This window comes from Notamacropus eugenii, chromosome 5 (assembly GCF_028372415.1).
Source record: "Notamacropus eugenii isolate mMacEug1 chromosome 5, mMacEug1.pri_v2, whole genome shotgun sequence".
NCBI lineage: Eukaryota > Metazoa > Chordata > Mammalia > Diprotodontia > Macropodidae > Notamacropus > Notamacropus eugenii.
The window spans coordinates 266053820-266069631 of NC_092876.1; the positions used below are offsets into that span (position 1 = coordinate 266053820).

Below are 15812 nucleotides of genomic sequence, written 5' to 3' on the forward strand. Positions count from 1 at the left end.
TGACCATGAGCAAGTCACTCAATCTCTCGATGTCCCTAAAAGCTCTTCGAGACAATAATGACACATGGATCAGCATTGGTGGTAGGAGTTTCCATGTCTGGAGTACAATTTCTCAAAACTATTTAGTAGTATAACTAACTTTTTGATTATTCATAGGCTGAATTTCTCATATGTGGATTACCCAAGACCTACTTTTTGATGTCTTTACCTGCTTTTCATTATCAATAAGCCAACAGCATCTCAACAGGAAAAGTATATTCACTGAATTAGTCAATTTTTTTTCTGCTTAGCAATGCTGATAAAAAATTGATTGGCAAAGCCACTGAAAACAAAATAAAATGTCTATATTTTCTGCAGATTTAAATTACTCATGCTACTGATTCCTAAATTGATGGGGAGATTTTCTCTATCTTTTGGAAAGTAACACAGAAATAGCTGAGGTGCACAGAGGTCTATGGGTAAATAAGGCAAAGTAAGGTACTTTCACCATTTAGGTGGACTAATTGATTGGGAACTTAAAGACACGAAGTGATAATTGGCGTGTTAATAACTGTTAGAAAAGAAGAATCAGAAGTATATACATACACACATATACCTGCCTTCCTGGTCCTTCTTTTACATATGTACATATAAATATTTATCATATTTATATCATTATGTTATGTATTTTATTATATATTATATTTAATAGGCATATTTTATATGCTATACTTCTTATATATAATTTATTTAATACACTTGCTTAAAGACTTTGTGGCAGAACACACTGGGGGAAAAAACCAAGACACCATCAATGGCTATATATAACTCACATCCATCTGAAGTCTCTAGGTTCCAGAAGCCAAAAGCCCAGAGCTCTGCATTAAAAGAGCCCCATACAAAATCTACTGTCCTGGGAAAGTCTAACAGATGTCTCAGGGAACTAAAGATGGCAAATCTAACCAAAGAAGCAAAAAAGATGGGGAGTGCAAATACATAGAAGTAAAAGAGTCTAACAGAAGCAAAAAGTAATAACATTAAGAAAAAACTTGATTTCTATACAAGCAAAATATTGATCTTGATGACAAGACTCACAGAGACACCTATAGGTCTACCAGAAGAAAATAAGTCAAGAAACCTGAAGGCCATAAAGCAAAAATCAATGCAAGAAAACTGCCTAGAACTTCAGAACACAGGGGAAAATAGCACCAATAAAACTGGCACCTCCCCCCATTAGAGACAACTAGTGAAAATGAAGGTAGAAGTGCTAGGATGGAATCTCAAGCTCTTAGTTCATACCAAACAAAATCATTAAATCATATATTCTTTGCAATTAAAAAATTGGCAAATGCAAAGGTAGACAATTTTTTCTTGTTTTGCTCTAGTCTATATCCTTGAGTTGGGAGGAAAATATAATTACTTTAAACTCTACAATCCATGGCAGGCCATGGCCTTATGGAGATTCTCTGGAGCAATTTTTGGCATGTTAGTGGAAAACCCTTTCTTACTACTCTGTAGGATTTAGAAAGAAAAGTATTCCAGTGGGAAATAATGTTTTCTGCTTCTAAAAAAATTTCCAGATTTTGGCAAAAAATAAAAAATAGTTTTAATTTTGAAAAAATCCTGTCAATATTTACAAAAGAGATGTGTTTCCAGTCCAATTTAGATTAAATCAATTGAGGTAGTTGAAGTAGTGCTTTTTTTTATTCATCGGAAATATGACAAGTTAGTAACTTCCCCAAAGGATGGCAAACGCTTTGGTGTGATTCTGAAATAGCCAATTTAAGTTGGTAAGCAAAAATAGTAGTAAGAGTTAGTCAATAATTACTTATTAAGTGCCTACTATGTAGCAGGCACTAGGCTAAATGCTGGGAATAGGCAAAAACATAAAAAGGCAAAAGACAGTCCCTACCCTCAAGGAATTTACAGTCTAATAGTGGAGACAACAAACAAACAGAGCTATATACGTGAAAAATAGGAACTAATTTTAAAAAAGGAAGACACTAGAGTTAAAAGGGCACTGATAATTCCTGTATTAAATAGGATTTTAGTTGAAATTTGAAGGAAGCCAGTAGGCAGAGATGAGGAAAGCATTCCAGGAATGGGAAACAACTAGAAAAAATGCCAGGAGGTAAAAAAAAAAAAAAAGATAGAATATCATATTTGAGGAACAACAAGGAGGCCACTGTCCGTGGATCAAAGAGTGCATGGTGGGGAGTAATGTTAGAGTGGAACTGGGAAACACAATTTAGAAGATCAAATAGAGGATTCTGTATTTGATCCAGGAAACAGTAGGGATCCACTGAAGTTTATTGAGGAGGGGGGATGACATGGTCAGATCTTCACTTTAAGAAAATTACTTTGGCAGCTGTATGGAGGATGGGTTAAGGTATGGAGAGACCTGAGGCAGGCAGACACACACACACCAGCAGGCTACTGAAATAGTCTAGGCATGAGGTGATAAAGGCTTTCACTAGAGTGGTGACTGTCAGAGAAGAGAAAGAGATATATTTTAGAGATGTGGAGTTAGAGACTTTGATGACCACAGATTATATGGGGCAAGAGGAGGAAGGGATGATAAGAGATAATGAACAGTTAAAGATGACATCTAAATTGTGAGCCTGAGGGCCTAGGAAGATAGTTGCCCTTGACAGTAATAGCAAGTTACAGGAGGTGGATAGGATTTATGGGTTAAGATTATGAGGTTCTTTTGGACATGTTGAGTTTAATATGTCTACTGGACATGTAGGTTGAGAAACAAATGGAAATGTAAAATTGGATGTAAGCAGAGAAGTATGACAGGGTAGGTTGATCTAAGAATCATTAGCATAGAGATGGTAATCAAATCCATGGCAGCTTATGAAATCACCAAGTGAAGTAATATTGAGGGAGAAGAGTAGAGGGCCCAGGAAAAAAACCCTGTGGGACACCTACATTTAGAGGTCATGACCTGGATAAGGACCCAGCAAAGGGCACTGAGGAGTGGTCAGATGGGTGAGAGGAGAACCAGGAGAGTAGGGCATACTGAAAGCCTAGAGATAAGAGAATATCATGAAAAAAAGGATGATCAACAGTGTCAAAGGTGGTAGAGAGACCAGGAAGGATGAGAATGAAGAAAAGGCATTTGGATTTGGCAATTAAGAGATCGTTGGCAACTTTGGATAGAGCAGTTTCAGTGGAATTATGGAGATGGAAGCTGGACTGTATGGACTTAAGAAGTGGGAGGAGAGTAAGTGAAGGCATTTACTGTAGAAGGTGTTTTCAATGAGTTTAGTCACAAAACGCAGCTGGAGGGTTGGGCCTTGGTAAGAAGTTCACCTTTTAGTGTGGGACACAGGGGTGAAGGAGGAGATAGTGGCAAACAGGACTTGAGCGATATGAGGGAGAGGGGAGAAGAGGGAGCTCATTTTGAATGACCTCTTTTTCAATAAAATAAAAGGCAAAGTTCTCAACTAAGAGGTGGGGTGAGGGGAAGCCACATAAGATTTAAGGGCTGAAAAGGTTTGGAAGAGTCATCTTGGAGAATAGGATAGTGAGCTGATATGGAAGGTGTAGGACTGCCCATTTGAGCTAGGTGGCACAGTGGACTGAGTGCCAGATCTGGAATCAGGAAGACATCCTCCTAAGTTCAAATCTGGTATCAGATACTTATTGGCTGTGTGACCCTGGGCAAGTCACTTAATCCTGTTTGCCTCAGTTTCCTCATCTGTAAAATGAGCTGGAAAAGGAAATGGCAAACCACTCTAGTATCTTCACCAAGAAAACCCCAAATAAGGTCATGAAGAGTTAGACACAAATGAAAAATGACTGAACAACTATAACAACATAAATTTGTAATGGACCCAGTCAGAACTCAATCTGCAGACAAAACTCATAATCTTTCCCCCTAAACCCTCCCCATCTCCTAACTTCCTATTATTGTCAAGGGCAACACTATCTTCCTAGGCCCTCAGGCTCATCATCCTTGACTCTCATGATCTCTACTTCCCTCCACCCCCAAGTCAATCCATGCTCAATGTCTATCTATCTACAACATCTCTAAAATATATCTCCTTCTCCTCCCTGAAACTGTAATCATTCTCGTGCAGGCCTTTATCATCCCATGCCTAGTCTATTGCAATAGTCTGCTGGTGGGAACAGCTAGGTAGCAGGGAAAGGGGAGGAGGGCAACTAGGTGGTTCAGTGAATAGAATGTGGGACCAGAAGTCAGGAAGATTCATCTGAGTTCAAATCTGGCTTCAGACACTTAAACTAGCTGTGTGACTTTGGGCAAAAAAAAAAAAAAAAAAAAAATCATCATTTGCCTCAGTTTCCTCGTTTGTAAAATGAGCCAGAGAAAGAAATGGCCCCAGCACCTTTGTCAATAAATCCCCAGATAGGGTTACAAAGAGTTAGGTACAACTGAAATGACTGAACAATAGGCAGACTGGTTGTATGCTTTTCTCCACCTACACTGAGCAGCATGTGTACAGGAGCAAAGGCAAAAGATGGTGGAAGTGATACAAGGCTAAAGCTTGGCAGGTCATAACTGGTGATATGATAAGGGAGCCAGGGACTCAAGAGGATAGTGAGGAGTTGAACTGTTCGCCAAGGAGTCAAGATGAGGAAAGAGTGGCTAATACAGGGAAGACAGCCTGAGAGAGCTGAGAGGTCAAGGAATTAGAGGTTCTGCTACGGACAAAGAGGTTTGGTAAGAGAGGGCAGAAGGAAAGGTGGACAGCAACAGATTATAGTCAGATAAAGGGATTTTGGAAGTCTTAAACACAGAGGCAGCACATTTATGCCTGATAGCAAGATCAAGGGCATGACCATCTTTGTGTATGGCTGAAGTGGGATACACTAACAAGTCATAAGAAGTGAGTAGATTGGGAAATTGAGAGACTAGGATGTGTGAGGGATAGTCAACATGTACACTGAAGTCCCCTAGTATGAGGGCAGGAGTTGGGGAAGAGAGAAAATTGTGTGAGAGAGATTAATAACCCAAAGTGAACCAAAAGCCCCTAGAAGTAGCAGAATAAATTTGTGAGCCAAGGATCTGGGGACTGGGGACTACCTTGCAAGTTCAACCTTCCTTTATGATGGGAAAAGGAGTATTCTGGAGCCAACTTCTAAAATAGATGTCTAAATGATATGGCACTTTCTTAGCAGCACTTGATGCCACTCTGAAGATCAAGGAATAGAGAATGTCACTTACTGTGGTTCTTCTCTTGGCCCAACTCAGCACATGCATCAGTGACACAAGTAACATCCTCCCTTTCCCCTCGACTAACATACCCTTCAATTTACAAGCCTGATGATTTTACAGGGTAAGAGATTCCCCTACACCAATCACCCATCAACTATATTACATGCACTGACATCAGCCTAGCTTGTCTGGCATCCCCATCTCCCCTCTTTATTGCATCTATATTGTTTAATTCCCACAACAAGGAATTGTTGTTGTTCAGTCATTTTCAGATTTGCCTGACTCTTCATGACCCTATCTGGGGTTTTCTTGGCAGAGATAGGGGAGGTGGTTTGTCATTTTCTCCTCCAGCTCATTTTACAGATGAGGAAACTGAAGCAAACTGGGGTAAGTGACTTGTGCAGGGTCACTCAGCTAGTATGTATTTGAGGATGAGTCTTCCTGCCTGGATCCAGGCCTAGCACTGTCCACTGCACTATCTAGCTTCCCCAACTGTGGAAAAGATGCATTAAAACCATCATCTCCATTTTATAGCTGGGGATAGTGAGGCTCAGAAAAAGTGTAAGTAACTTGTCTAAAGTCACATAGCTAGCCAACACCTGAGGTGAGAACAGAAGTCCAATGCCCTGTCTACTATAGCATACTACCTTTCAACACAGAGAAGAATTCAGAAATGGTTATTCAATTAAAGTGAGCAGCTTCCCAGAGGGCAGAATGAGGGCGTACTGTTGGAAGTTTGAGAGGAGTTTAAGAGAAGCAGATTTCAACTTGACTTAAGGTAAAAACTGCTAAGAATTCAAAGTCTCCAAGTGCAATGTGCAGGCTCGGTAGGTTCTCCCTCCGTGGAGGTCACAGGGAGACTAAGGCATCACTTGATGAGGATGGTGTATTGGCGATTTCTGTTCAATCACCAATTGTACCAGATGATCCTTGGATCCCTCCCAACTCTCCTGAGTCTGTTTTCAGAGGTGCTCAAGGTATACTATACACCCTCTTTCAGGGGTATTTGTGTGTGTTCGTCCTTTGTTGCCGGAGAAGACTATGCCATCAGAGAAATGATGACATGACTTGCACTTGACTTTGTTTTGAGAGAGGGAGGGAGGGCTGTACAGGTCACCAGCCTCACTTCTCCTCCAGAACCATCTGAATCCAGTGACCAGATATTCATCAGAATGACTGGAGATGACCCAGGATGAGGCAATTGGGGTCAAGTGACTTGCCCAAGGTCACACAACAGCTAGTGAATGTCAAGTGTCTGAGGTGAGATTTGAACTCAGGTCCTCCTGACTCTTGCACTGGTACTCTATCCACTGCACCACCTAGCTGCCCCTCAGAGCTATTTGTATTCTAAGAAAGAACTTTCTGATATGAAATGAAAATTCAAAAGACTCACTAACTGTGGTGTACACAGGCTGTTCTTGTGCCCCACAAATCAAACAATGAAACCTTTCATTGACTTGGCTTACCTGTAATGACTGTTAACTTATTAAGATTGCAGAGCCCTCACTGGTCAAGCATATTACAGTTATCTTTTGGTAGAATAGAAATCTGGTTAAAGACAAAGTATCATCTGATAAATAATAAAGCCTAATTAATTCTCAGTTCAGTAACATGCCTGATCAATTTATTATGTGGTGGTATCTCTACTCTCATTGAGTTTTGGGGGGGATATTAGCTCTGTATTCTCTGATAGGGCTAAGTACAAGTTTCTCAATACATTTTTTAGGGGAGCTGTGATGCAAATTAGTGTCTTCTCTCAAATCTCTCATCATAGAGTTCCCTGGGACACTGAGAGGTTAAGTGACTCGGCCACCATCACCTAGACATAGACAGTATGAGTCAGGTAGGGAATCAGATCAAGGACCAAGAGTTGAAAGGGTCCTCAGAAGGCATTTAGGTCAATGTCTTCATTTTACAGATGAAAAAATAGAACCTTAGGGATGTTAAGTGATTTGTCCAAGGTCATACAAAGCATCAGCGTTGAAATCTGAATCCAGATCTTCTGATTCCAAAGACAGTGCCCTTAATAATATACCGCTTGAACTCGGGTATTCCTGGTTCTTCAGATTTTCTACCTACTAAGCCACACTGCTCCTTACTCTACAGGATAACCAAATCTTTCAACTGGCTAGTATCTACTGACTGGTTGTTAAAGACAAGTAGATTAGTAATGAAGTTTGTATGGACATCTCTGTTCTTTACCTACAGGTTTATTTAGCATTTTCCTAAATGAGAAGAAGTGAAAAGAAGTTGAGCCTGTTAAAACAGCACATTGTTCTCACTATACATATTTCTTTTCTAAAGGTTAACTTAGCACCTTTGTTCGATATACTGATAATCCCTAATTAAAAGAAATAAATAATTCATTGGCTTGAGAACATTAGTATTAAAAATATGTTCTGATTGTTGATAGGTTTTATTTAAAGACTTTAGCTACTGGCAAATTAGTTCAGTTTCTAATTTTGACCCAGATTTCCCATCAAGTCAGAATGGAATGTTAAATTTTGTAGTTGACATTAAAATTTTAGATACGGTACAGCAATTCTAATAGAGAAATTATTTTTATTGGATGATTTCTAATTTCATCTTCAAGTTAGAGTACCAGCCAGAAATCACAAAACAAAAAGCAGACAGCTAATTTTAAAATGGAAAAATGTCATAATGGTTTTGTCTGAAGAGAGATGATAAGCCCTTGATTATGCTGTTGGAGGGAAAGCACATTAATTCTCTTAATTCTACCAAAGCCATAATTTTTTACTCCTAAAAATCCTGGCTTATTGTTGTTGATTTTTTTCTTTTCTTTTTTAAATTTCATTTTAAATTTATGGAATAAAACAAGCATTTTCATAATATAGTACAATAAAAAAGATGATTATACACTATTGATCAGAGAAATGCAAATTAAAATAACTCTAAGATACCACCTCGTACCTATCAGAGTGACTAATGTGACAAAAATGAAAAATGTTGAATGTTGGAGATGTGCGAAAATTGGGACACTAATGCACTTTTGGGGGTGTTGGAAACTGATCCCAACCTTCTGGAGAGCAATTTAGAACTATGCCCAAAGGGCTAAAATACCACTCCTAGATCTATGCCCCAAAGACATCCAAAAAAGGAGGGAAAGGATCTATTTGTACAAAAATATTTATAGCAGCTCTTTTTGTGGTGGCTAAGAAATGGAAATCAAAGGGATGCCCACCAATTGGGGAATGGCTAAACAAGCTGCGATATATGATTGTAATAGAATATTATTGTGCTATAAGAAATGACAAGAAGGATGATTTCAGAAAACCTGGAAAGACTTACATGAAACTGAGGCATAGTGAAATGAACAGAACCAGGTGAACGTTGTATACGGTAACAATAATATTGTTTGGTGAAAAACTGTGAATGACTTGACTATTCTCAAGCAATATAATGATCCAGCACAATCCCAAAGGACTTGACGCATACTGCCCACCTCCAGAGAAAGAACTGATATTGATACAGGTTGAAGAAGACTATTTTCACTTTCTCTGAGTTTTTCTTGAGTCTTATTGTACAAAATGACTAACAGGGAAATGTTTTACGTAATTGCACATGCATAACCTATATCTGATTGCTGACTGTGTCTCAGGGAAGGCAGAGGGCAGATAGGGAGGGAGAGAGAGAATTTGGAATTCAAAACCTTAAATAAAAACATTTTTAAAAATTGGGAAAAAATGTAAGAAATATTTAACAGAAACTAAGAATATAATACAAAAATCTAATTTAAAAAAAGATGATTGCACATAAAACTGCAAATCCACTACATACAACTTACTATTCTTCTAAAATACACAACCAAATTATCATGTAAATTTTTTCTTTCCTCCCCCGCCAGCCCTAGAAATAAATGGCTACCGTTACACACAAATAGGTATACGTATGTATGAGTGTGTGTCTATTTGTATGGAGGTAAAAACCATTCTATTCTCTGCTTTACCAAAGTAGAAACAACAAAGGCCTAGAGACTTTTTTCTTTTTAAGAGGTCAGTTTTCTCTTTCCTGTTTTTGCTATTGGTCCTTGTTAAGTCATAGGTCATAAGATTGTCAGAAACATGTCGAATATAGAATAATCTAAAGGGATTGTTAATATTCTCAAACAAAAAGTATGACCTTCTGAGCCCTATATCCATTATTACATTTCTTCCTTGAAGATTCAGTTATTCCTTCAACATTTTCAAACAGGGGCAATGAACTGACTTGGATGAAAAGGAAGGTTTATCAATACTGTACATATAATTTTAGTAGAAAGATAAGCCATAAATGAAAATTGTATGGCAGCTTTTCAGTGCAGAATTTATCATTCTTACTCTATCAGTTGGAGAATAATAAATGATCATGGCTAAAATATTACTAGTTTAAAAAATACAGAATTCTAGGTAGGTGACAAGCTCCTTGGGAAAGAAAAAAAACTTAAAACACTGCATATAAAGAAATATAAGTCTTTACCGGATTAACATTGAGATTAATGTTGGATTTCTACAATAGACTTCTTAACTATATATGTGAATCTTTAAGCTGAATGTTCACTGAAGCTTAGACTTGGCAGGAAACTAAAATCTGTGACTTCATATTGACACAACCAGTCAACAAAAGAGAACTACAGAGTTCCCATAGTTTCTTTAAATGATTTTTGGATCAGTGAATCTATTTTTTTCTAGCATATCTCCACGTTAAATATTATTTTACAATACCACAAATGTTTACAATGTACAACATAGAACTATGAAAATCACTTAATGGATCTTGAGGTATATAAATTCTGTTTTATTCATATAGCAACTCTTAAAAATAGTCTTAATTTTATTACAAATAAATTCTAAATTAATCCTCTTTAAAATAAAAAAAACCCTTGGTTATAATGATCAAAATTGAATATTCAAACATAAAAAAAGAATTTCATTCAAAAAAGAAGATAATTAATAAGAACTAATACTGTAAAAGATCATCAATTTTTATCAGCTCTTACCAAGTATGATTTTTACTTACACATATCTTTGTATGCATCTTACCTTTTTCTAAAAAAAAAAGTAGGCTATTAAGAGTGCTAGGATCATATATTTTTCTATATGACTTACTTCATGTCATTGATAATTATTAATAAAATCTTGAAACAATAAGTTAAAAAATTTTTTATTATTAGAACTGCACATCTATTTGCAAATGATTCACTGACGAATGGCTTAACAGATTGAGTCTGGACACATCTGTTCAGCTCCTAAATCCCAAGTTTATTTCTGGGATAATGATTAATCAGGCTCATTTTAGAGAAACTGCCACAATGCCAACATAATACCAAAATAACAATGAAAGCTACAAAACACTTTCTGATACCCGTGCCTTAATTAGTAGTTATTTAGTATTTATCTCACATACCTTATCTGCAAAACGTCAGATTTCTCTGAATTTTCTATGGACAGGATAAAAAGGTTAATGAACCAAGTGAGTGAGTACTGGTACATGGGTTCAATGTTAGCTAAATCTGCTATTGAGAAAAACAGGATTGACGAATGAATGGCAATTGGACGGTATTCCATACGGGTGTCATCAATCTTTTTCTCTGTGTCTTCAGCTATTTCCTGTTTCTCAGAAATCTCATTAGCTAAAGCCTTCGAGGAAGATAATATCTTAATAGCAGTTTCGTCTTCTAATATATTGCCTTCTGAAGATGAAAGAACTTCTAAAATCTTGTCTTCTATTTCTTTCAACTGCCTAAAATAAAATGCAGGAGGGGGTTTCATTGAAGGGAAAAAAACCACTTTACATATATACCCTTAAAAATACACATTCTTTTGTAACAAAGTATGTAGTTTGTCACCTAAAGATTGATGTTACATTCTGACATCCACTTATCTTGAAAAATATGACAAAGACCAGCCATTCCACTCCAAATAAAAAGATCATTTAAATAATAACTGGAGTGATAATGATGAGAAATATGACAGCCCACATTTGTATATTACTTTATAGTTTGTAAACAGTATTTTCCTCTCATCATTCCTCTGAGTTAGGCAGGAGAAATTTTATTGGCACTGTTTTATTGAAGAGGAAAATGAAGCTCTTCGAGGTTAAGGGACCCACTTACGGTTACACAATTGGTAATAACTAGTGATGCCAGGACCCTTCTGATTCTGCATCCTATGCTCTTTCCATTGCACCCTGATGCTAAGTCATGAAGCCTAATTGTATTACCCACATTAAAGGTTTTGGACACAAAGTAGACAAATCATATTACTCCATTTACTTCCCTTATATTTTACTCGATAATCTAACTAACAGATATTTGCCTACACTAAAATCTGTGGCATGGCTGTTTGGGGGCAGAGTAGTCTGAATTAAAATATTAATTTCTTACATAACAGAGTGAAATTAGATAACTTTAGATGAGTAAACACTAAACTGTGGAAATCAAAACTCTGATAAGTAATTAAACTTTTGTACTAATGAGAATATTATTTGTATATCTGAAAATGCATTTGTCATGAAATTTGGGCAACTGTTTCTAATCATTCATATAAAAGTACTGACATGTAAAACTATCTTTAACAACACAATTTTAAAAATGATTATTTTAAAATCAGAGATACTCTAATAAGTCATTTCCACTTAGAATTTCATGTACACTTTAAAAGAAGAGATCTTATCTTCAATGTGTACTTTAAATAAACTTTAAATCTTTACATTATAAGATAAGTGAGTCTCATAGTTAACAAAATGTGCAACCTTTTGTTTTCAGCGCCTTGTAATATCAAAGCTTGCTTTTCTTCTTCAAGGTCTGGTCTCTCTCGTGCTACTACAATTCCAAGAAGTTGATCTTGCATTCCTTCAGGAGTTATCATAAAGTTCAGTAATGTGACCTATAAATGAAAGTTTTTATAAAAATACCACCATTAGGCTCCCTTTCAATAAAAACTATATTTCTATTGACCAAATCCCTACATAAAACACTTTCAGACCTTTCCCAAAGCACATTTTATTTAACCTAGAAATTTATACAAGGGTAGGAATTTAAAATTATTCCTAGGTTTTAGGGGACAGGACTGTATTTTAAATACTTATAATGTCATTCCTACATGAAATAGCATAAAAGTAGTTTAATGTATCCTTGTTAAAAACTATTAAATGCTGACAACTTTCAACGACAGATGCAAAAGAATTAGATTGAGAAAATTTCCTTATAATTGAATATGTTAGCTAATTCTCATTTTAAGGCTATTGGCAGTTAATAGGCAATAGATAAGAGGCAAAAAAATAGCAGGAGAAAGAACTGATATTAGGGTTTTTTTAAAGTATTTTTACTACATGATCCCTCCTGTATTATAGTGGCAGACTTATTGTTAGAGAAGTGATTTAAGAAATTTACATTTCATCAGTGCTACTTGAGAAACCACTTCTCAATACCTGATTGTTTAGTTTTACTTATTTCATTCTACCCATTATTGCTGCCATATTATCTATATTGGCAAGCATATTCTCCTTTGGGATATTTAAATTCCCTACTCATAAGCCTTTATTCCCTTATTTCTAAAGACCTCTGGTAGCTGTTGATTATTCCCCAAGGTGATGCCATCAAGAACCAATGCATTGTACATGTCTCTTTCACTGTTTTGTTGATGCAAAGTTTACATTGCAGCATTGGTCCCCTTCAGAAATGGTACATAAGACACGTATTTTTCTAATTCTGTATATTTTGATAATTCTTTGATGGTAGGTTGTGACCTATGGTTAAACACACTATCCCAGTTGGGAATATCTAGACCACAGCCATAAGTCATCCTTCTCCTTCAAACTGCTTCTACATGTACGCTGCTCACAATTATCTCTGGGGTCCATCAGTACAAAATAATCTAAATATGAGATGGCTGTAGCCATCTTAGTATTAGCTCAAAGGCCAGTTTCTCACTCTTAAAAAAAAACCCTCAACAACCACTACAAAATAGCATAAATGGTATTGTGATGTGTGTGTTTTTTACTTTTTTTTACAATGAGAATTACAGTTGACTCACACGTGAAGTTTTTAAAAAGCAGTTAATGCTGGGACAATGAATGCCTTTGCAGAGGCATTGGTTCAAAAACATTATATATATAATATATTATAATACATATAATATATAATACATATAATTATAATACATATAATATATTATATTATATATAATATATTTATAATATATAATATATAGTAATATATAATAATATATAATATATATTTGCTATACTTTAGGACAACACATATGTATTGTCACCATTTTTCTAATTTCTGGTAGAAATAGAGTTCAATAATTTCATATGTCAACATATATCAAATATTTTTGGTCTACTGGGAGAGTCTAACTGGTTTTCCAAAGTAGTTAACAAGGAAGGAAAATTTTTTCCACAGGTAAAACCAAAGCATAAAGAACTCTTAAGTGACCTGATTTAAACTATGGGGGCCTACCTTACTAATCTTGTTCCCAAAGATGAGCATATAGGGGTGGGCAGGGGATATTCTGGAATATTCATCCGTTGAGTAAAGAGTATTTGAGAGGAAGAGTTTAAATAGAATAAGTAGCCAGAAGATGAGCTCTAGCTAGGGAAAAGGAGCAATTTACCGTGTGTACATTTTTAAAAATTAATTTCTTTTCAATTTAAATATACAAGAAGGAAAGAAAAATAAACATATTATAAACTTAAATACTAAAACTTCAATACAAAATAATAAAAGAAAAAAAAGCATTGCCATATGTGCAGCAGAACATAAGAGAGAATTAAAAATATACAGCAAAAAATTTCCATTTCAAGAAAGCCTACATAATAAATACTACACATTGTGTTCAGAGCTGCCCATCTTTTCTTCGTTGTTTTTGGTTCTCTGCTGTGCACTTTTTACTTTGTTCTTTTTTCCCCCTTTCACTCTCCCCAGAGGGCTTCTCTTTCCTTTCTCTGTATATACATATGTGTGTGTGTGTATCCGTGTTTAATTGTAGACTTCTGAGGATGGATAACATCTTCCTTTACAAGTCCAAATCTTTCCATATTTTTCTAAGTTAGCCAACTCATCATTTTCTACATCACAGCAGTATCCCAATCTTTTATTATCTAGTTATTTTAGTCTAAAACAATATCGATTAATATGGCTGACATATAGTGTAGCTTCCCTATTTTCTCTTTTGATTAAATTTATTTTAGTTTTAACTTTGTCTGAGATCTTTGTACACATTAAAAAAAATTTATTTAGCTAAGTATATGGTACTTTCCCCTCCCACCTCACTGTAATTAGAATGTAAACTCCTTGAAGGCAAGGTAAGAGCTACTCAGCTTTGGTTTTGTGTTCTCAGGGCCTGGCACATAGCAGTAATAAATGTTTTTCAAATGAACTGAATAAATGAATGAGATGGGAAGTGAAAAGGACATAAAATTCTAATGAAAGCTGAAATGAAAGCAATAGCCCTGTTTTAATAAAGTAAACACTACATTCACTAAGGGGAAAGTAAGCCATATAATTTAAAATAACAAATGAATAGTCAAACCCAAACACTAATGCCTTTAACAAATGAAAGATAAAACTAAATTAAGAATCAAATTGTTTTAAAATTACTTTCAGTGAAAATGACTCAAGTACAGACATGCCTAAAAAATCTAAAACCCTAAGCAAATTTTAAAATTTGGGTAAAAATGGCAATATAGAGACCCAACAAGATAATGATAGGTAATAGAGGAATAAAAAGGATTAGAAAACAAATGGCTTTAAGAAAATGTACAATCGGAACTTTATATAATTAAGAAATCCTTAAAATTTTGCTTTTACATTAATAATAATAATAATTACATAGTTTTGGGTTTCAGTATACACACACACACACATACACACAGGAGCAACATGTTAAAAGCTTTGAGAGTACTGTCAGAGTTGGTATAAATAATAGCGTACATGGGAGGTTACATTATTAGGGACAGCATCCTACTAATAAAATGCATGTTTTACAAGCACTTTATAACTTCATACAAATGAAAGGAAGAATTTCTTTCATTTTCTTTTAACGTTGAACAATTCAAAGTCAAAGTTTTTAAAAATCTAGTCTTTTGTTTCATATAAAATAAGCTAAAAAATATGGTTTTATCAACGTATTTTATTTAGATCTAAATGAATACATTTCAACATAGTGTCTGTATCATCCCTTTCGTGCCTTTTCAAAGAAGTACACAGTTCTCTGTATAGGATTCTAAGAAAGGATCCTAATTTGTAAATGAAAGCAAGTAATTGCCTCACTGTTTCCTAATCCCGGTTTAATCAATCCAAGCAATTAAAAATAATGAAGCAATAAGATACTCTAGGGATCTTGAAGATTTCAATAGTGATTCATGGATCATTTTCTCCCCTGCAGTTTTATGACAACTACTATATGTCAGTGGTGAACTCAAGATTTTTCTGTTATGTGTACCATTTTCTGTACGTCTTATTTACTACTTAATTTTTTCTCTTGTTCTTTATTTCTAAACATTTTGGCAATCTACTAGTTTAATTTGGAGTTTAAATTTAATGTTTTGTATTTCATTCGTTTCACTTATAAGCAACATTTTTAAGTCAACATATTTTTTAATTTAATTGGTAAAGATTGTGTGTTGTCTTCATCCATACAAT

At 35.3% G+C, this 15812-nt stretch overlaps 1 protein-coding gene and 1 long non-coding RNA gene across 4 annotated transcripts in view; one reads left to right on the forward strand and one right to left on the reverse strand.

Moving 5' to 3' along the window:
• The window catches only part of DNAH7 (dynein axonemal heavy chain 7), a 282757-nt gene that overhangs the window by 76151 nt on the left and 190794 nt on the right, over window positions 1-15812 (reverse strand). For all 3 annotated transcript variants that reach the window (XR_011967739.1, XM_072612713.1, XM_072612714.1), the window contains 2 exons: window positions 11915-12048; window positions 10568-10903 (listed from right to left, as the gene is read on the reverse strand). Coding sequence is in view for 2 of the 3 variants with exons in the window: in XM_072612713.1 (XP_072468814.1) it covers window positions 10568-10903; window positions 11915-12048 (470 nt within the window). In the remaining variant the exon portion in view is untranslated. The remainder of the gene's footprint in view (window positions 1-10567; window positions 10904-11914; window positions 12049-15812) is intronic.
• The window catches only part of LOC140506029 (uncharacterized), a 121934-nt gene that overhangs the window by 24044 nt on the left and 82078 nt on the right, over window positions 1-15812 (forward strand). The window lies entirely within an intron of this gene.